The sequence below is a fragment of the Homarus americanus genome, unplaced genomic scaffold (assembly GCF_018991925.1).
Source record: "Homarus americanus isolate GMGI-L3 unplaced genomic scaffold, GMGI_Hamer_2.0 scaffold5217, whole genome shotgun sequence".
Lineage (NCBI taxonomy): Eukaryota > Metazoa > Arthropoda > Malacostraca > Decapoda > Nephropidae > Homarus > Homarus americanus.
The window spans coordinates 115,624-136,363 of NW_024741176.1; the positions used below are offsets into that span (position 1 = coordinate 115,624).

Sequence of the window (20,740 nt, forward strand, 5' to 3'; positions counted from 1 at the left end):
AGAGCCCTGCCATGCCTGAGAGGGCCCCTGCGGTCCCACCAGCCCCTGCGAGAGAACATGGGGTCGCCACCGCCCTTGAGAGGGCCTCTGGAGGTGATGCTGTCACTTGGAGAACCACGGGGTTTCCACTGCCCCTAAGAGGGCCCTTGGGGTTACAGCTTACCCTGAGTTTGTCTCTGAGGTCTTCACCACCCCCATGGGGCCCCTGTGAACACTGCCACCGCTGAGAGGGCCCCAGGGGGCGACGACGCCCATGGGAGGGCCTTTGAGGGCTCCGACGACAATTGGAGGGCCCCATGGGGTCGCTGAGAACTCAGGAAAGATCCCTCGGGTCGTTGCTGCCCTTCATAAGGCCTCTAGAATCGCCGTTGCTCCAGAGAGGGCCTCAAGGGGTCGCCACAGCCCCAGGGAAGGTACCACGGGTCCGTGAAGCCCCTGCTTATGCTCCTTGAATTGCTGTGACCCGAGGGACCCTCGCAAAGGCGGTGGTAACTCCAGCAGCCCTCCCAGGGGCGGTTACGGCGACCCCAGAGGCCCTCCCATAGACAGAAGTGCCCCTATGGCCGTCCCAGAGGCTGTGGCGCCCCAGGGGCCCTACCAGAAGCGTCCCGCCGATAAGTCCTATAGCTTGCTTGGTCATGGTGCTGAATATATTGCATACGTCCAGCAATCCCTTACTTAACTGTGATTGGTGGACTAAAATGTAAATCCACCAAATTATAGCCAATAGGAGAACAGAGCCAGCAGTCAGCACAACACCCCAACTTATGTTTTCCTGTTTGATATATGTTCTCCTTTACATTGTTCGTGTTACGATGGTACTGGAAATGTGATGGGCAGTGTATTTATTTAACCCTCATATCTCACATTATTCTAAATAGTACAAAAAACAACTGCCCTCTGAGGCCCTAGAAGGGACAGCGCTCCCTGGAACCCTCCCCTTTGCCCTACCAGGTGCGGCACCCCCAGGGATCCTCCCAGGGGTGGCGGCGCCACCAGGGAACTTCCCAGGATCGGCGGCGACACAGGGTCTCTCATAGAGGCGTCGGCGATCCCACAGGCGTTTCCAGGGGCGTGGTTGCCCTCAGAAGCCTTCATAGTGGAGGCAGTGCCCACAGGGGCTCCCCCAGGGGAGCGAAACTCTCATGGGCCCTCCCATTGATGGCGGCGCCACCAAGGGCTCTTCCAGGGGCGGTGGCACCCCCAAAGGTGGCAGTGACCAAAGGAGCCCTTGCAGAGGGGGCCTTATCAGGAGCAACGACGACCCCATGGGCCTTATCAGGAGCTACAGCGACCCCAGGGGCCAGGACCGAAATCGATAGAGAACCCAGGGGCTCTCCCAGGTGGGCGGTAACTCCAGGTGCCCTCCCAGGGGCGACCGCAGTGCCCCTAGAGGCCCGCCCAGAGGCGGCAGTGCCCCCTAGGGCCCTTCCAGAGGTGACGGTGCCCCAGGGGCCCTACCAGGGCTGCCCCCTCCCAGAAGCCTTATAACTTGCTTTTTCATAATGTAGTATATATTGCAGACGTCCAGCAATCCCTTACTTTACTGTGATTGGTGGATTAAATGGTAAACCCACCAAATTACAGCCAATAGTAGAACAGAGGAGTCATTCAGCACAACACCCCAACTTATGTTTTCCTGTTGGATATTTATTCTCCTTTACATTGTTCAAGGTGCACTATGAGCTTTAAATAAATACACCGCTCATCACATTTCCAGTACCATCGAATCATGAACAATGTAAAGAAGAATATATATCCAACAGGAAAACATAAGTTGGGGTGTTGTGCTGACTGACTGTTTTGTTCTCCTTTTCGCTGTAAATTGGTGGATTTACATTTTAGTCCACCAATCACAGTTAACTAAAGGATTACTGCATGTATGCAATATATACAGCACCATGACCAAGCAAGCTATAAGGCTTCTGGGAAGCGGCTCCCCTGGTAGGGCCCCTGGGGCACTACAATGCCTGGAAGGACCCTTGAGAGCCCTGCCACGCCTGAGAGGGCCCCTGTGTTCACACCATCCCCTGCGAGAGCACATGGGCTCGCCACCGCCCTTGAGAGGGCCTCTGGAGGTGATGCTGTCGCTTGGAGAACCACGAGGTTGCCGCTGCCCCTGAGAGGGCCTTTGGGGTTACAGCTTCCCCTGAGTTTGTCTCTGAGGTCGTCACCACCCCCATGGGCCCCCTGTGGACACTGCCGCATCTAGGAGGGCCCCAGGGGGCGCCGACGCCCCTGAAAGGGCCCTTGAGGGCTTCTATGACAATGGGAGGGCCCCATGGAGTCGCTGAGGCTTCAGAGAGGATCTCTTGGGTCGTTGCTGCCCTTGATAAGGCCTCTGGAATCGCCGTTGCTCCAGAGAGGGCCTCCGGGGTCGCCACAGCCCCATGGAAGGCCCCGGGGAACGTTGAAGCCCCTGCAAAGGCTCCTTGAGTCGCTGTACCCCAGGGGCCCTCGCAAAGGCGGTGGTAACTCCACCAGTCCTCCCAGGGTCGGGGGCGCCGACCCCAGAGACCTTCCCATAGACAAAAGTGCCCCTATGTCCGTCCCAGAGGCTGTGGCGCCCCAGGGGCCCTACAAGGAGCGTCCTCCAAGAAGCCCTATAGCTGTTTGGTCATGGTGCAGGAGGCGGCAAACGTCCAAACAATCACATTTTACTGTGATTGGTGGACTAAAATGTAAATCCACCAAATTACAGCCAATAGAAGAACAGAGCAATCAGTCAGCACAACACCCCAACTTATGTTTTCCTGTTGGATATATAATCTCCTTTTCATTGTTCAGGATGCAATGACACTGGAAATGTGATGGGCAGTGTATTTATTTAACGTTATATATCTCAGAGTTTTAAATAGTGCAAACACAACTGCCCTCAGAGGCCCCACAGGACAGTGCCTCCTGAACCCTCCCATTTAAGCCCCTACCAGGTGTGTCATCCCCAAGGACCCCCAGGGGCGGCAGAGCCACCAGGAACTCCCAGGATCGGCGGCTACATGGGCTCTCTCAGAGGCGTCGGCGATCCCACAGGGTTTTCCAGGGGCGGGTTGCTCCGTGCTCAGCAGGAGGCAGAGCCCACAGGCCCCCAGGGGGGGCAAACTCCCATGGGCCTCCCAATGGCGTTGACGCCACCAACGGCTCAGGGTGGCACCAAGGGTGGTGAGCACCCAAGGAGCCCTAGCAGAAAGGACAACCTCAGGGGCCTTATCACTAGGCATCGGCGGCACCTTAGGCCAGGCCGGAATCGATAGGAGAACCCAGGGGCTTCCCAGAGGCAACCCAGGTACTCCCAGGGAGGCCATGGCGACCCCAGAGGCCCTCCCATAGACAGAAGTGCCCCTATGGCCGTCCCAGAGGCTGTGGCGCCCCAGGGGCCCTACCAGAAGCGTCCCGCCGATAAGTCCTATAGCTTGCTTGGTCAAGGTGCTGAATATATTGCATAGGTCCAGCAATTTCTTACTAAACTATGATTGGTGGACTAAAATGTAAATCGACCAAATTATAGCCAATAGGAGAACAGAGCCAGCAGTCAGCACAAAACCCCAACTTATGTTTTCCTGTTTGATATATGTTCTCCTTTACATTGTTCGTGTTACGATGGTACTGGAAATGTGATGGGCAGTGTATTATTTAACCCTCATATCTCACATTATTCTAAAGAGTGCAAAAAACAGCTGCCTTCTGAGGCCCTACAGGGACAGCGCTCCTTGGAACCCTCCCATTTGCCCTACCAGGTGCGGCACCCCCAGGGACCCTCCCAGGGGCGGCGGCGCCACCAGGGAACTTCCCAGGAACGGCGGCGACACAGGGGCTCTATCAGAGGCGTCGGCAATCCCACAGGCTTTTCCAGGGCCGTGGTTGCCCCGAGAAGCCTAAAGAGTGGAGGTGGTGCCCAAAGGGCCTCCCCCATGGGGAGCGAAACTCCCATGGGCCCTCCCAATGGCCGCGGCGCCACCAACGGCTCCTCCAGGGGCAGTGGCACCCCCAACGGTGGCAGTGACCCAAGGAGCCCTAGCAGAGGGGGCGGCAACCCCAGGGGCCTTCTCAGGAGCAACCGCGGCCCCAGGGGCCAGGCCGGAATCGATAGAGAACCCAGGGGCTCTCCCAAAGGGGGCGGTAACTCCAGGTACTCTCCCAGGGGCGACTGCAGTGCCACCCCGGCCTCCCAGAGGCAACGGCCCCAATGGCCCCACCAGGGCTGCCCCTCCCAAAAGCCTGATAATTCTGCTGTTCTCATAATGTAGCATATATTACAAGGACGTCCAGCAACTTTACTTTACTGTGATTGGTGGGAATAAAATGCAAACCCACCAAATTACAAGTTTCAATAGGAAATGAGTCAGTCAGCACAACACCCCTGACTTATGTTTTCCTGTTGGATATTTATTCTCCTTACATTGTTCAAGGTGCACGTTTCCAAAGTACCATCATGAACAAGGAGAATAAGATTCTGTTCTCCCATGGGACTACTGCGCTATATACAGCACCATGACCAAGCAAGCTATAAGGCTTCTGGGAAGGGGCGCCCCTGGTAGGGCCCCTGGGGCACTACAGTGCCTGGAAGGTCCCTTGAGAGCCCTGCGACGCCTGAGAGGGCCCCTGGGGTCGCACCAGCCCCTCCGAGAGAACATGGGGTCGCCACCGAACTTGAGAGGGCCTCTGGAGGTGATGCTGTCGCTTGGAGAACTACGGGGTTGCCGCTGCCCCCGAGAGAGCCCTTGGGGTTACAGCTTCCCCTGAGTTCGTCTCTAAGGTCGTCACCACCCCCATGGGGCCTCAGTGGACACTGCCGCCACTTGGAGGGCCCCAGGGTGCGCCGACGCCCTTGGGAGGGCCCTTCGGGGCTCCGACGACAATTGGAGGGTCCCATGGTGTCGCAGAGGCCTCAAGAAAGATCCCTAGGGACGTTGCTGCTCTTGATAAGGCCTCTAGAAACGCCGTTGCTCCAGAGAGGGCCTGGAGGGCCACAGTACCACGGGTCCGTGAAGCCCCTGCTTATGCTCCTCTTGAACAGACCCAGGACCTCGCAGTGCGTGGTAACTCCAGCAGCCCTCCCAGGCGGGCCATGGCGACCCCAGTGGCCCTCCCATAGACAGAAGTGCCCCCTATGCTGTCCCAGGCTGTGGCGCCCCAGGGGCCCTACCAGAAGCGTCCCGCCGATAAGTCCTATAGCTTGCTTGGTCATGGTGCTGAATATATTGCATACGTCCAGCAATCCCTTACTTAACTGTGATTGGTGGACTAAAATGTAAATCCACCAAATTATAGCCAATAGGAGAACAGAGCCAGCAGTCAGCACAACACCCCAACTTATGTTTTCCTGTTTGATATATGTTCTCCTTTACATTGTTCGTGTTACGATGGTACTGGAAATGTGATGGGCAGTGTATTTATTTAACCCTCATATCTCACATTATTCTAAATAGTACAAAAAACAACTGCCCGCTGAGGCCCTAGAAGGGACAGCGCTCCCTGGAACCCTCCCCTTTGCCGTACCAGGTGCGGCACCCCCAGGGATCCTCCCAGGGGTGGCGGCGCCACCAGGGAACTTCCCAGGATCGGCGGCGACACAGGGTCTCTCATAGAGGCGTCGGCGATCCCACAGGCGTTTCCAGGGGCGTGGTTGCCCTCAGAAGCCTTCATAGTGGAGGCAGTGCCCACAGGGGCTCCCCCAGGGGAGCGAAACTCTCATGGGCCCTCCCATTGATGGCGGCGCCACCAAGGGCTCTTCCAGGGGCGGTGGCACCCCCAAAGGTGGCAGTGACCCAAGGAGCCCTTGCAGAGGGGGCCTTATCAGGAGCAACGACGACCCCATGGGCCTTATCAGGAGCTACAGCGACCCCAGGGGCCAGGACCGAAATCGATAGAGAACCCAGGGGCTCTCCCAGGTGGCCGGTAACTCCAGGTGCCCTCCCAGGGGCGACCGCAGTGCCCCTAGAGGCCCGCCCAGAGGCGGCAGTGCCCCCTGGGGCCCTTCCAGAGGTGACGGTGCCCCAGGGGCCCTACCAGGGCTGCCCCCTCCCAGAAGCCTTATAACTTGCTTTTTCTTAATGTAGTATATATATTGCAGACGTCCAGCAATCCCTTACTTTACTGTGATTGGTGGATTAAAATGTAAACCCACCAAATTACAGCCAATAGTAGAACAGAGGAGTCATTCAGCACAACACCCCAACTTATGCTTTCCTGTTGGATATTTATTCTCCTTTACATTGTTCAAGGTGCACTATGAGCTTTAAATAAATACACCGCTCATCACATTTCCAGTACCATCGAATCATGAACAATGTAAAGAAGAATATATATCCAACAGGAAAACATAAGTTGGGGTGTTGTGCTGACTGACTGTTTTGTTCTCCTTTTCGCTGTAAATTGGTGGATTTACATTTTAGTCCACCAATCACAGTTAACTAAAGGATTACTGCACGTATGCAATATATACAGCACCATGACCAAGCAAGCTATAAGGCTTCTGGGAAGCGGCTCCCCTGGTAGGGCCCCTGGGGCACTACAATGCCTGGAAGGACCCTTGAGAGCCCTGCCACGCCTGAGAGGGCCCCTGTGTTCACACCATCCCCTGCGAGAGACCCATGGGCTCGCCACCGCCCTTGAGAGGGCCTCTGGAGGTGATGCTGTCGCTAGGAGAACCACGAGGTTGCCGCTGCCCCTGAGAGGGCCTTTAGGGTTACAGCTTCCCCTGAGTTTGTCTCTGAGGTCGTCCCCACCCCCATGGGCCCCCTGTGGACACTGCCGCATCTAGGAGGGCCCCAGGGGGCGCCGACGCCCCTGAAAGGGCCCTTGAGGGCTTCTATGACAATGGGAGGGCCCCATGGAGTCGCTGAGGCTTCAGAGAGGATCTCTTGGGTCGTTGCTGCCCTTGATAAGGCCTCTGGAATCGCCGTTGCTCCAGAGAGGGCCTCCGGGGTCGCCACAGCCCCATGGAAGGCCCCGGGGAACGTTGAAGCCCCTGCAAAGGCTCCTTGAGTCGCTGTACCCCAGGGGCCCTCGCAAAGGCGGTGGTAACTCCACCAGTCCTCCCAGGGTCGGGGGCGCCGACCCCAGAGACCTTCCCATAGACAAAAGTGCCCCTATGTCCGTCCCAGAGGCTGTGGCGCCCCAGGGGCCCTACAAGGAGCGTCCCTCCAAGAAGCCCTATAGCTTGCTTGGTCATGGTGCAGTATATATGGCAAACGTCCAACAATCACTTACTTTACTGTGATTCGTGGACTAAAATGTAAATCCACCAACTTACAGCCAATAGCAGAACAGAGCCAGCAGTCAGCACAACACCCCAACTTATGTTTTCCTGTTGGATATTTATTTTCCTTTACATTGTTCGTGATACGATGGTACTGGAAATGTGATGGGCAGTGTATAATTTAACCCTCGTATCTCCCATTATTCTAAATAGTGCAAAAACAACTGCCCTCAGAGGCCCTACAGGGACAGTGCTCCCTGGAACCCTCCCATTTGCCCTACCAGGTGTGTCATCCCCAAGGACCCTCCCAGGGGCGGCAGAGCCACCAGGGAACTTCCCAGGATCGGCGGCTACACATGGGCTCTCTCAGAGGCGTCGGCGATCCCACAGGGTTTTCCAGGGGCGTGGTTGCCTCCAGAAGCCTTCATAGTGGAGGCAGAGCCCACAGGGGCTCCCCCAGGGGGGGCAAAACTCCCATGGGCCCTCCCAATGGCGTCGACGCCACCAACGGCTCTTCCAGGGGCAGTGGCACCCGCAAGGGTGGCAGTGACCCAAGGAGCCCTAGCAGAGGGGGCGACAACCCCAGGGGCCTTATCACTAGCAACGGCGACCCCAGGGGCCAGGCCTGAATCGATAGAGAACCCAGGGGCTCTCCCAGAGGGGGCGGTAACTCCAGGTACTCTCCCAGGGGCGGTTACGGCGACCCCAGAGGCCCTCCCATAGACAGAAGTGCCCCTATGGCCGTCCCAGAGGCTGTGGCGCCCCAGGGGCCCTACCAGAAGCGTCCCGCCGATAAGTCCTATAGCTTGCTTGGTCAAGGTGCTGAATATATTGCATAGGTCCAGCAATTTCTTACTAAACTATGATTGGTGGACTAAAATGTAAATCGACCAAATTATAGCCAATAGGAGAACAGAGCCAGCAGTCAGCACAAAACCCCAACTTATGTTTTCCTGTTTGATATATGTTCTCCTTTACATTGTTCGTGTTACGATGGTACTGGAAATGTGATGGGCAGTGTATTATTTAACCCTCATATCTCACATTATTCTAAAGAGTGCAAAAAACAGCTGCCTTCTGAGGCCCTACAGGGACAGCGCTCCTTGGAACCCTCCCATTTGCCCTACCAGGTGCGGCACCCCCAGGGACCCTCCCAGGGGCGGCGGCGCCACCAGGGAACTTCCCAGGAACGGCGGCGACACAGGGGCTCTATCAGAGGCGTCGGCAATCCCACAGGCTTTTCCAGGGCCGTGGTTGCCCCGAGAAGCCTAAAGAGTGGAGGTGGTGCCCAAAGGGCCTCCCCCATGGGGAGCGAAACTCCCATGGGCCCTCCCAATGGCCGCGGCGCCACCAACGGCTCCTCCAGGGGCAGTGGCACCCCCAACGGTGGCAGTGACCCAAGGAGCCCTAGCAGAGGGGGCGGCAACCCCAGGGGCCTTCTCAGGAGCAACCGCGGCCCCAGGGGCCAGGCCGGAATCGATAGAGAACCCAGGGGCTCTCCCAAAGGGGGCGGTAACTCCAGGTACTCTCCCAGGGGCGACTGCAGTGCCCCCTGGGGCCCTCCCAGAGGCAACGGTGCCCCAATGGCCCTACCAGGGCTGCCCCCTCCCAAAAGCCTTATAACTTGCTTGTTCATAATGTAGTATATATTGCAGACGTCCAGCAATCCTTTACTTTACTGTGATTGGTGGACTAAAATGTAAACCCCCCAAATTACAGCCAATAGGAGAACAGAGGAGTCAGTCAGCACAACACCCTGACTTGTTTTCCTGTTGGATATTTATTCTCCTTTACATTGTTCAAGGTGCACTATGAGCGTATAAATACACCGCCCTTCACATTTCCAGTACCATCGAATCATAAACAATGTAAAGGAGAATAAATATCCAACAGGAAAACATAAGTCAGAGTGTTGTGCTGACTGACTCCTCTGTTCTCCTATTGGCTGTAATTTGGTGGGTTTACATTTTAGTCCACCAATCACAGTTAAGTAAGGGATTACTGCGCGTATGCAATATATACAGCACCATGACCAAGCAAGCTATAGGGCTTCTGGGAAGGGGCGCCCCTGGTAGGGCCCCTGGGGCACTACAGTGCCTGAAAGAGCCTTTGAGAGCCCTGCCATGCCTGAGAGGGCCCCTGCGGTCCCACCAGCCCCTGCGAGAGAACATGGGGTCGCCACCGCCCTTGAGAGGGCCTCTGGAGGTGATGCTGTCACTTGGAGAACCACGGGGTTTCCACTGCCCCTAAGAGGGCCCTTGGGGTTACAGCTTACCCTGAGTTTGTCTCTGAGGTCTTCACCACCCCCATGGGGCCCCTGTGAACACTGCCACCGCTGAGAGGGCCCCAGGGGGCGACGACGCCCATGGGAGGGCCTTTGAGGGCTCCGACGACAATTGGAGGGCCCCATGGGGTCGCTGAGAACTCAGGAAAGATCCCTCGGGTCGTTGCTGCCCTTCATAAGGCCTCTAGAATCGCCGTTGCTCCAGAGAGGGCCTCAAGGGGTCGCCACAGCCCCAGGGAAGGTACCACGGGTCCGTGAAGCCCCTGCTTATGCTCCTTGAATTGCTGTGACCCGAGGGACCCTCGCAAAGGCGGTGGTAACTCCAGCAGCCCTCCCAGGGGCGGTTACGGCGACCCCAGAGGCCCTCCCATAGACAGAAGTGCCCCTATGGCCGTCCCAGAGGCTGTGGCGCCCCAGGGGCCCTACCAGAAGCGTCCCGCCGATAAGTCCTATAGCTTGCTTGGTCATGGTGCTGAATATATTGCATACGTCCAGCAATCCCTTACTTAACTGTGATTGGTGGACTAAAATGTAAATCCACCAAATTATAGCCAATAGGAGAACAGAGCCAGCAGTCAGCACAACACCCCAACTTATGTTTTCCTGTTTGATATATGTTCTCCTTTACATTGTTCGTGTTACGATGGTACTGGAAATGTGATGGGCAGTGTATTTATTTAACCCTCATATCTCACATTATTCTAAATAGTACAAAAAACAACTGCCCTCTGAGGCCCTAGAAGGGACAGCGCTCCCTGGAACCCTCCCCTTTGCCCTACCAGGTGCGGCACCCCCAGGGATCCTCCCAGGGGTGGCGGCGCCACCAGGGAACTTCCCAGGATCGGCGGCGACACAGGGTCTCTCATAGAGGCGTCGGCGATCCCACAGGCGTTTCCAGGGGCGTGGTTGCCCTCAGAAGCCTTCATAGTGGAGGCAGTGCCCACAGGGGCTCCCCCAGGGGAGCGAAACTCTCATGGGCCCTCCCATTGATGGCGGCGCCACCAAGGGCTCTTCCAGGGGCGGTGGCACCCCCAAAGGTGGCAGTGACCCAAGGAGCCCTTGCAGAGGGGGCCTTATCAGGAGCAACGACGACCCCATGGGCCTTATCAGGAGCTACAGCGACCCCAGGGGCCAGGACCGAAATCGATAGAGAACCCAGGGGCTCTCCCAGGTGGGCGGTAACTCCAGGTGCCCTCCCAGGGGCGACCGCAGTGCCCCTAGAGGCCCGCCCAGAGGCGGCAGTGCCCCCTAGGGCCCTTCCAGAGGTGACGGTGCCCCAGGGGCCCTACCAGGGCTGCCCCCTCCCAGAAGCCTTATAACTTGCTTTTTCATAATGTAGTATATATTGCAGACGTCCAGCAATCCCTTACTTTACTGTGATTGGTGGATTAAATGGTAAACCCACCAAATTACAGCCAATAGTAGAACAGAGGAGTCATTCAGCACAACACCCCAACTTATGTTTTCCTGTTGGATATTTATTCTCCTTTACATTGTTCAAGGTGCACTATGAGCTTTAAATAAATACACCGCTCATCACATTTCCAGTACCATCGAATCATGAACAATGTAAAGAAGAATATATATCCAACAGGAAAACATAAGTTGGGGTGTTGTGCTGACTGACTGTTTTGTTCTCCTTTTCGCTGTAAATTGGTGGATTTACATTTTAGTCCACCAATCACAGTTAACTAAAGGATTACTGCATGTATGCAATATATACAGCACCATGACCAAGCAAGCTATAAGGCTTCTGGGAAGCGGCTCCCCTGGTAGGGCCCCTGGGGCACTACAATGCCTGGAAGGACCCTTGAGAGCCCTGCCACGCCTGAGAGGGCCCCTGTGTTCACACCATCCCCTGCGAGAGCACATGGGCTCGCCACCGCCCTTGAGAGGGCCTCTGGAGGTGATGCTGTCGCTTGGAGAACCACGAGGTTGCCGCTGCCCCTGAGAGGGCCTTTGGGGTTACAGCTTCCCCTGAGTTTGTCTCTGAGGTCGTCACCACCCCCATGGGCCCCCTGTGGACACTGCCGCATCTAGGAGGGCCCCAGGGGGCGCCGACGCCCCTGAAAGGGCCCTTGAGGGCTTCTATGACAATGGGAGGGCCCCATGGAGTCGCTGAGGCTTCAGAGAGGATCTCTTGGGTCGTTGCTGCCCTTGATAAGGCCTCTGGAATCGCCGTTGCTCCAGAGAGGGCCTCCGGGGTCGCCACAGCCCCATGGAAGGCCCCGGGGAACGTTGAAGCCCCTGCAAAGGCTCCTTGAGTCGCTGTACCCCAGGGGCCCTCGCAAAGGCGGTGGTAACTCCACCAGTCCTCCCAGGGTCGGGGGCGCCGACCCCAGAGACCTTCCCATAGACAAAAGTGCCCCTATGTCCGTCCCAGAGGCTGTGGCGCCCCAGGGGCCCTACAAGGAGCGTCCCTCCAAGAAGCCCTATAGCTTGCTTGGTCATGGTGCAGTATATATGGCAAACGTCCAACAATCACTTACTTTACTGTGATTCGTGGACTAAAATGTAAATCCACCAACTTACAGCCAATAGCAGAACAGAGCCAGCAGTCAGCACAACACCCCAACTTATGTTTTCCTGTTGGATATTTATTTTCCTTTACATTGTTCGTGATACGATGGTACTGGAAATGTGATGGGCAGTGTATAATTTAACCCTCGTATCTCCCATTATTCTAAATAGTGCAAAAACAACTGCCCTCAGAGGCCCTACAGGGACAGTGCTCCCTGGAACCCTCCCATTTGCCCTACCAGGTGTGTCATCCCCAAGGACCCTCCCAGGGGCGGCAGAGCCACCAGGGAACTTCCCAGGATCGGCGGCTACACATGGGCTCTCTCAGAGGCGTCGGCGATCCCACAGGGTTTTCCAGGGGCGTGGTTGCCTCCAGAAGCCTTCATAGTGGAGGCAGAGCCCACAGGGGCTCCCCCAGGGGGGGCAAAACTCCCATGGGCCCTCCCAATGGCGTCGACGCCACCAACGGCTCTTCCAGGGGCAGTGGCACCCGCAAGGGTGGCAGTGACAGGAGCCCCAGAGGGCGACAACCCCAGGGAGCCTTATCACTAACATCCGGCATTACAGGGGCCAGGCCGGATCGATAGAGAACCCAGGGCTCTCCCAGAGGCGGTGGCTCAGGTACTCTCCCAGGGGCGGTTGCAATGACCCCAGAGGCCCTCCCATAGACAGAAGTGCCCCTATGGCCGTCCCAGAGGCTGTGGCGCCCCAGGGGCCCTACCAGAAGCGTCCCGCCGATAAGTCCTATAGCTTGCTTGGTCAAGGTGCTGAATATATTGCATAGGTCCAGCAATTTCTTACTAAACTATGATTGGTGGACTAAAATGTAAATCGACCAAATTATAGCCAATAGGAGAACAGAGCCAGCAGTCAGCACAAAACCCCAACTTATGTTTTCCTGTTTGATATATGTTCTCCTTTACATTGTTCGTGTTACGATGGTACTGGAAATGTGATGGGCAGTGTATTATTTAACCCTCATATCTCACATTATTCTAAAGAGTGCAAAAAACAGCTGCCTTCTGAGGCCCTACAGGGACAGCGCTCCTTGGAACCCTCCCATTTGCCCTACCAGGTGCGGCACCCCCAGGGACCCTCCCAGGGGCGGCGGCGCCACCAGGGAACTTCCCAGGAACGGCGGCGACACAGGGGCTCTATCAGAGGCGTCGGCAATCCCACAGGCTTTTCCAGGGCCGTGGTTGCCCCGAGAAGCCTAAAGAGTGGAGGTGGTGCCCAAAGGGCCTCCCCCATGGGGAGCGAAACTCCCATGGGCCCTCCCAATGGCCGCGGCGCCACCAACGGCTCCTCCAGGGGCAGTGGCACCCCCAACGGTGGCAGTGACCCAAGGAGCCCTAGCAGAGGGGGCGGCAACCCCAGGGGCCTTCTCAGGAGCAACCGCGGCCCCAGGGGCCAGGCCGGAATCGATAGAGAACCCAGGGGCTCTCCCAAAGGGGGCGGTAACTCCAGGTACTCTCCCAGGGGCGACTGCAGTGCCTGGGGGCCCTCCCAGAGACGGCCCGGTGCCCCAATGGCCTACAGGGCTGCCCCCTCCCAAAAAGCCTTATAACTTGCTTGTTCATAATGCTTAGTATATGTGCAGACGTCCAGCAATCCTTTACTTCTGTGATTGGTGGAATAAATAAACCCACCAAATTACAGTAATAGGAGAACAGAGGTCAGTCAGCACAACACCTGACATGTTTCCTGTTGGATATTCTCCTTTACATTGTTCAAGGTGCACTATAGCGTATAAATACACGCCTTCATTTCAGGCACCATCGAATCATAGACAATGTAAGGAGAATAAATATCAACAGGAAAACCTCAAGGTAACCCTGTGAGCTAGTGAGTTGGTATCCTGTCAAAGTTACTGCGTATGCAACCATGACCAAGAAGCAAATATAGAAACTTCTGGGAAGGCGCCTAGTAGGAGCCTAAAGGCACACTACAGTGCCTGAAAGAGCCTTTGAGAGCCCTGCCATGCCTGAGAGGGCCCCTGCGGTCCCACCAGCCCCTGCGAGAGAACATGGGGTCGCCACCGCCCTTGAGAGGGCCTTTGGAGGTGATGCTGTCACTTGGAGAACCACGGGGTTTCCACTGCCCCTAAGAGGGCCCTTGGGGTTACAGCTTACCCTGAGTTTGTCTCTGAGGTCTTCACCACCCCCATGGGGCCCCTGTGGACACTGCCACCGCTGAGAGGGCCCCAGGGGGCGACGACGCCCATGGGAGGGCCTTTGAGGGCTCCAACGACAATTGGAGGGCCCCATGGGGTCGCTGAGGCCTCAGGAAAGATCCCTCGGGTCGTTGCTGCCCTTCATAAGGCCTCTAGAATCGCCGTTGCTCCAGAGAGGGCCTCAAGGGGTCGCCACAGCCCCAGGGAAGGTACCACGGGTCCGTGAAGCCCCTGCTTATGCTCCTTGAATTGCTGTGACCCCAGGGACCCTCGCAAAGGCGGTGGTAACTCCAGCAGCCCTCCCAGGGGCGGTTACGGCGACCCCAGAGGCCCTCCCATAGACAGAAATGCCCCTATGGCCGTCCCAGAGGCTGTGGCGCCCCAGGGGCCCTACCAGAAGCGTCCCTTCCATAAGTCCTATAGCTTGCTTGGTCAAGGTGCTGAATATATTGCATACGTCCAGCAATCCCTTACTTAACTGTGATTGGTGGACTAAAATGTAAATCCACCAAATTATAGCCAATAGGAGAACAGAGCCAGCAGTCAGCACAACACCCCAACTTATGTTTTCCTGTTTGATATATGTTCTCCTTTACATTGTTCGTGTTACGATGGTACTGGAAATGTGATGGGCAGTGTATTTATTTGACCCTCATATGTCACATTATTCTAAATAGTACAAAAAACAACTGCCCTCTGAGGCCCTAGAAGGGACAGCGCTCCCTGGAACCCTCCCCTTTGCCCTACCAGGTGCGGCACCCCCAGGGATCCTCCCAGGGGTGGCGGCGCCACCAGGGAAATTCCCAGGATCGGCGGCGACACAGGGTCTCTCATAGAGGCGTCGGCGATCCCATAGGCGTTTCCAGGGGCGTGGTTGCCCTCAGAAGCCTTCATAGTGGAGGCAGTGCCCACAGGGGCTCCCCCAGGGGAGCGAAACTCTCATGGGCCCTCCCATTGATGGCGGCGCCACCAAGGGCTCTTCCAGGGGCGGTGGCACCCCCAAAGGTGGCAGTGACCCAAGGAGCCCTTGCAGAGGGGGCCTTATCAGGAGCAACGACGACCCCATGGGCCTTATCAGGAGCTACAGCGACCCCAGGGGCCAGGACCGAAATCGATAGAGAACCCAGGGGCTCTCCCAGGTGGGCGGTAACTCCAGGTGCCCTCCCAGGGGCGACCGCAGTGCCCCTAGAGGCCCGCCCAGACACTCTAGCCCTTCCAGATGGGGCTCCCACAGTTTCAGAAGTTTTTCATAATGTAGTATATATATTGCAGACGTCCAGCAATCCCTTACTTTACTGTGATTGGTGGATTAAAATGTAAACCCACCAAATTACAGCCAATAGTAGAACAGAGGAGTCATTCAGCACAACACCCCAACTTATGCTTTCCTGTTGGATATTTATTCTCCTTTACATTGTTCAAGGTGCACTATGAGCTTTAAATAAATACACCGCTCATCACATTTCCAGTACCATCGAATCATGAACAATGTAAAGAAGAATATATATCCAACAGGAAAACATAAGTTGGGGTGTTGTGCTGACTGACTGTTTTGTTCTCCTTTTCGCTGTAAATTGGTGGATTTACATTTTAGTCCACCAATCACAGTTAACTAAAGGATTACTGCACGTATGCAATATATACAGCACCATGACCAAGCAAGCTATAAGGCTTCTGGGAAGCGGCTCCCCTGGTAGGGCCCCTGGGGCACTACAATGCCTGGAAGGACCCTTGAGAGCCCTGCCACGCCTGAGAGGGCCCCTGTGTTCACACCATCCCCTGCGAGAGACCCATGGGCTCGCCACCGCCCTTGAGAGGGCCTCTGGAGGTGATGCTGTCGCTAGGAGAACCACGAGGTTGCCGCTGCCCCTGAGAGGGCCTTTAGGGTTACAGCTTCCCCTGAGTTTGTCTCTGAGGTCGTCCCCACCCCCATGGGCCCCCTGTGGACACTGCCGCATCTAGGAGGGCCCCAGGGGGCGCCGACGCCCCTGAAAGGGCCCTTGAGGGCTTCTATGACAATGGGAGGGCCCCATGGAGTCGCTGAGGCTTCAGAGAGGATCTCTTGGGTCGTTGCTGCCCTTGATAAGGCCTCTGGAATCGCCGTTGCTCCAGAGAGGGCCTCCGGGGTCGCCACAGCCCCATGGAAGGCCCCGGGGAACGTTGAAGCCCCTGCAAAGGCTCCTTGAGTCGCTGTACCCCAGGGGCCCTCGCAAAGGCGGTGGTAACTCCACCAGTCCTCCCAGGGTCGGGGGCGCCGACCCCAGAGACCTTCCCATAGACAAAAGTGCCCCTATGTCCGTCCCAGAGGCTGTGGCGCCCCAGGGGCCCTACAAGGAGCGTCCCTCCAAGAAGCCCTATAGCTTGCTTGGTCATGGTGCAGTATATATGGCAAACGTCCAACAATCACTTACTTTACTGTGATTCGTGGAGTAAAATGTAAATCCACCAACTTACAGCCAATAGCAGAACAGAGCCAGCAGTCAGCACAACACCCCAACTTATGTTTTCCTGTTGGATATTTATTTTCCTTTACATTGTTCGTGATACGATGGTACTGGAAATGTGATGGGCAGTGTATAATTTAACCCTCGTATCTCCCATTATTCTAAATAGTGCAAAAACAACTGCCCTCAGAGGCCCTACAGGGACAGTGCTCCCTGGAACCCTCCCATTTGCCCTACCAGGTGTGTCATCCCCAAGGACCCTCCCAGGGGCGGCAGAGCCACCAGGGAACTTCCCAGGATCGGCGGCTACACATGGGCTCTCTCAGAGGCGTCGGCGATCCCACAGGGTTTTCCAGGGGCGTGGTTGCCTCAAGAAGCCTTCATAGTGGAGGCAGAGCCCACAGGGGCTCCCCCAGGGGGGGCAAAACTCCCATGGGCCCTCCCAATGGCGTCGACGCCACCAACGGCTCTTCCAGGGGCAGTGGCACCCGCAAGGGTGGCAGTGACCCAAGGAGCCCTAGCAGAGGGGGCGACAACCCCAGGGGCCTTATCACTAGCAACGGCGACCCCAGGGGCCAGGCCTGAATCGATAGAGAACCCAGGGGCTCTCCCAGAGGGGGCGGTAACTCCAGGTACTCTCCCAGGGGCGGTTACGGCGACCCCAGAGGCCCTCCCATAGACAGAAGTGCCCCTATGGCCGTCCCAGAGGCTGTGGCGCCCCAGGGGCCCTACCAGAAGCGTCCCGCCGATAAGTCCTATAGCTTGCTTGGTCAAGGTGCTGAATATATTGCATAGGTCCAGCAATTTCTTACTAAACTATGATTGGTGGACTAAAATGTAAATCGACCAAATTATAGCCAATAGGAGAACAGAGCCAGCAGTCAGCACAAAACCCCAACTTATGTTTTCCTGTTTGATATATGTTCTCCTTTACATTGTTCGTGTTACGATGGTACTGGAAATGTGATGGGCAGTGTATTATTTAACCCTCATATCTCACATTATTCTAAAGAGTGCAAAAAACAGCTGCCTTCTGAGGCCCTACAGGGACAGCGCTCCCTGGAACCCTCCCATTTGCCCTACCAGGTGCGGCACCCCCAGGGACCCTCCCAGGGGCGGCGGCGCCACCAGGGAACTTCCCAGGAACGGCGGCGACACAGGGGCTCTATCAGAGGCGTCGGCGATCCCACAGGCTTTTCCAGGGCCGTGGTTGCTCCGAGAAGCCTAAAGAGTGGAGGTGGTGCCCAAAAGGGCTCCCCCATGGGGAGCGAAACTCCCATGGGCCCTCCCAATGGCCGCGGCGCCACCAACGGCTCCTCCAGGGGCAGTGGCACCCCCAACGGTGGCAGTGACCCAAGGAGCCCTAGCAGAGGGGGCGGCAACCCCAGGGGCCTTCTCAGGAGCAACCGCGGCCCCAGGGGCCAGGCCGGAATCGATAGAGAACCCAGGGGCTCTCCCAAAGGGGGCGGTAACTCCAGGTACTCTCCCAGGGGCGACTGCAGTGCCTTCTGGGGCCCTCCCAGAGGCAACGGTGCCCCAATGGCCCTACCAGGGCTGCCCCCTCCCAAAAGCCTTATAACTTGCTTGTTCATAATGTAGTATATATTGCAGACGTCCAGCAATCCTTTACTTTACTGTGATTGGTGGACTAAAATGTAAACCCCCCAAATTACAGCCAATAGGAGAACAGAGGAGTCAGTCAGCACAACACCCTGACTTATGTTTTCCTGTTGGATATTTATTCTCCTTTACATTGTTCAAGGTGCACTATGAGCGTATAAATACACCGCCCTTCACATTTCCAGTATCATCGAATCATGAACAATGTAAAGGAGAATAAATATCCAACAGGAAAACATAAGTCAGAGTGTTTGTGCTGACCAGCCATCAAGGGATTACTGCGCGTATGCAATATATACAGCACCATGACCAAGCAAGCTATAGGGCTTCTGGGAAGGGGCGCCCCTGGTAGGGCCCCTGGGGCACTACAGTGCCTGAAAGAGCCTTTGAGAGCCCTGCCATGCCTGAGAGGGCCCCTGCGGTCCCACCAGCCCCTGCGAGAGAACATGGGGTCGCCACCGCCCTTGAGAGGGCCTCTGGAGGTGATGCTGTCACTTGGAGAACCACGGGGTTTCCACTGCCCCTAAGAGGGCCCTTGGGGTTACAGCTTACCCTGAGTTTGTCTCTGAGGTCTTCACCACCCCCATGGGGCCCCTGTGGACACTGCCACCGCTGAGAGGGCCCCAGGGGGCGACGACGCCCATGGGAGGGCCTTTGAGGGCTCCGACGACAATTGGAGGGCCCCATGGGGTCGCTGAGGCCTCAGGAAAGATCCCTCGGGTCGTTGCTGCCCTTCATAAGGCCTCTAGAATCGCCGTTGCTCCAGAGAGGGCCTCAAGGGGTCGCCACAGCCCCAGGGAAGGTACCACGGGTCCGTGAAGCCCCTGCTTATGCTCCTTGAATTGCTGTGACCCCAGGGACCCTCGCAAAGGCGATGGTAACACCAGCAGCCCTCCCAGGGGCGGGTACGGCGACCCCAGAGGCCCTCCCATAGACAGAAGTGCCCCTATGGCCGTCCCAGAGGCTGTGGCGCCCCAGGGGCCCTACCAGAAGCATCCCTCCCAGAAGCCCTATAGCTTGCTTGGTCAAGGTGCTGAATATATTGCATACGTCCAGCAATCCCTTACTTAACTGTGATTGGTGGACTAAAATGTAAATCCACCAAATTATAGCCAATAGGAGAACAGAGCCAGCAGTCAGCACAACACCCCAACTTATGTTTTCCTGTTTGATATATGTTCTCCTTTACATTGTTCGTGTTACGATGGTACTGGAAATGTGATGGGCAGTGTATTTATTTGACCCTCATATGTCACATTATTCTAAATAGTACAAAAAACAACTGCCCTCTGAGGCCCTAGAAGGGACAGCGCTCCCTGGAACCCTCCCCTTTGCCCTACCAGGTGCGGCACCCCCAGGGATCCTCCCAGGGGTGGCGGCGCCACCAGGGAAATTCCCAGGATCGGCGGCGACACAGGGTCTCTCATAGAGGCGTCGGCGATCCCATAGGCGTTTCCAGGGGCGTGGTTGCCCTCAGAAGCCTTCATAGTGGAGGCAGTGCCCACAGGGGCTCCCCCAGGGGAGCGAAACTCTCATGGGCCCTCCCATTGATGGCGGCGCCACCAAGGGCTCTTCCAGGGGCGGTGGCACCCCCAAAGGTGGCAGTGACCCAAGGAGCCCTTGCAGAGGGGGCCTTATCAGGAGCAACGACGACCCCATGGGCCTTATCAGGAGCTACAGCGACCCCAGGGGCCAGGACCGAAATCGATAGAGAACCCAGGGGCTCTCCCAGGTGGGCGGTAACTCCAGGTGCCCTCCCAGGGGCGACCGCAGTGCCCCTAGAGGCCCGCCCAGAGGCGGCAGTGCCCCCTGGGGCCCTTCCAGAGGTGACGGTGCCCCAGGGGCCCTACCAGGGCTGCCCCCTCCCAGAAGCCTTATAACTTGCTTTTTCATAATGTAGTATATATATTGCAGACGTCCAGCAATCCCTTACTTTACTGTGATTGGTGGATTAAAATGTAAACCCACCAAATTACAGCCAATAGTAGAACAGAGGAGTCATTCAGCACAACACCCCAACTTATGTTTTCCTGTTGGATATTTATTCTCCTTTACATTGTTCAAGGTGCACTATGAGCTTTAAATAAATACACCGCTCATCACATTTCCAGTACCATCGAATCATGAACAATGTAAAGAAGAATATATATCCAACAGGAAAACATAAGTTGGGGTGTTGTGCTGACTGACTGTTTTGTTCTCCTTTTCGCTGTAAATTGGTGGATTTACATTTTAGTCCACCAATCACAGTTAACTAAAGGATTACTGCACGTATGCAATATATACAGCACCATGACCAAGCAAGCTATAAGGCTTCTGGGAAGCGGCTCCCCTGGTAGGGCCCCTGGGGCACTACAATGCCTGGAAGGACCCTTGAGAGCCCTGCCACGCCTGAGAGGGCCCCTGTGTTCACACCATCCCCTGCGAGAGACCCATGGGCTCGCCACCGCCCTTGAGAGGGCCTCTGGAGGTGATGCTGTCGCTAGGAGAACCACGAGGTT

At 56.4% G+C, this 20,740-nt stretch overlaps 3 protein-coding genes across 3 annotated transcripts; all 3 read left to right on the top strand.

Moving 5' to 3' along the window:
- Nucleotides 1-2,281: 2,281 nt before the first annotated feature.
- Nucleotides 2,282-3,251, top strand: LOC121875598 (basic salivary proline-rich protein 2-like). The gene is made up of 2 exons (XM_042380182.1): nucleotides 2,282-2,611; nucleotides 2,880-3,251. The coding sequence occupies exons 1-2, from the start codon at nucleotides 2,282-2,284 to the stop codon at nucleotides 3,249-3,251; spliced, it is 702 nt and encodes a 233-aa protein (XP_042236116.1).
- An 8,340-nt stretch (nucleotides 3,252-11,591) lies between these two features.
- On the top strand, nucleotides 11,592-12,589 carry LOC121875600. Its single transcript, XM_042380183.1, has 2 exons — nucleotides 11,592-11,934; nucleotides 12,261-12,589. The coding sequence occupies exons 1-2, from the start codon at nucleotides 11,592-11,594 to the stop codon at nucleotides 12,587-12,589; spliced, it is 672 nt and encodes a 223-aa protein (XP_042236117.1).
- A 3,617-nt stretch (nucleotides 12,590-16,206) lies between these two features.
- Nucleotides 16,207-17,204, top strand: LOC121875601 (basic salivary proline-rich protein 2-like). The gene is made up of 2 exons (XM_042380184.1): nucleotides 16,207-16,549; nucleotides 16,876-17,204. Exons 1-2 carry the CDS (start codon nucleotides 16,207-16,209, stop codon nucleotides 17,202-17,204), a joined length of 672 nt encoding a protein of 223 aa, XP_042236118.1.
- The last annotated feature ends 3,536 nt before the right edge of the window (nucleotides 17,205-20,740 follow it).

Excerpts from the sequence above, each read along its gene's own strand:
- LOC121875598 (XM_042380182.1), top strand. The coding sequence starts at position 2,282 with ATGGAGTCGCTGAGGCTTCAGAGAGGATCTCTTGGGTCGTTGCTGCCC. Across the intron at positions 2,612-2,879 it reads CTCCAAGAAGCCCTATAGCT|AGGCCCCACAGGACAGTGCC; the intron begins GTTTGGTCATGG and ends AACTGCCCTCAG.
- LOC121875600 (XM_042380183.1), top strand. The coding sequence starts at position 11,592 with ATGGAGTCGCTGAGGCTTCAGAGAGGATCTCTTGGGTCGTTGCTGCCC. Across the intron at positions 11,935-12,260 it reads CTATAGCTTGCTTGGTCATG|GACCCTCCCAGGGGCGGCAG; the intron begins GTGCAGTATATA and ends GTCATCCCCAAG.
- LOC121875601 (XM_042380184.1), top strand. The coding sequence starts at position 16,207 with ATGGAGTCGCTGAGGCTTCAGAGAGGATCTCTTGGGTCGTTGCTGCCC. Across the intron at positions 16,550-16,875 it reads CTATAGCTTGCTTGGTCATG|GACCCTCCCAGGGGCGGCAG; the intron begins GTGCAGTATATA and ends GTCATCCCCAAG.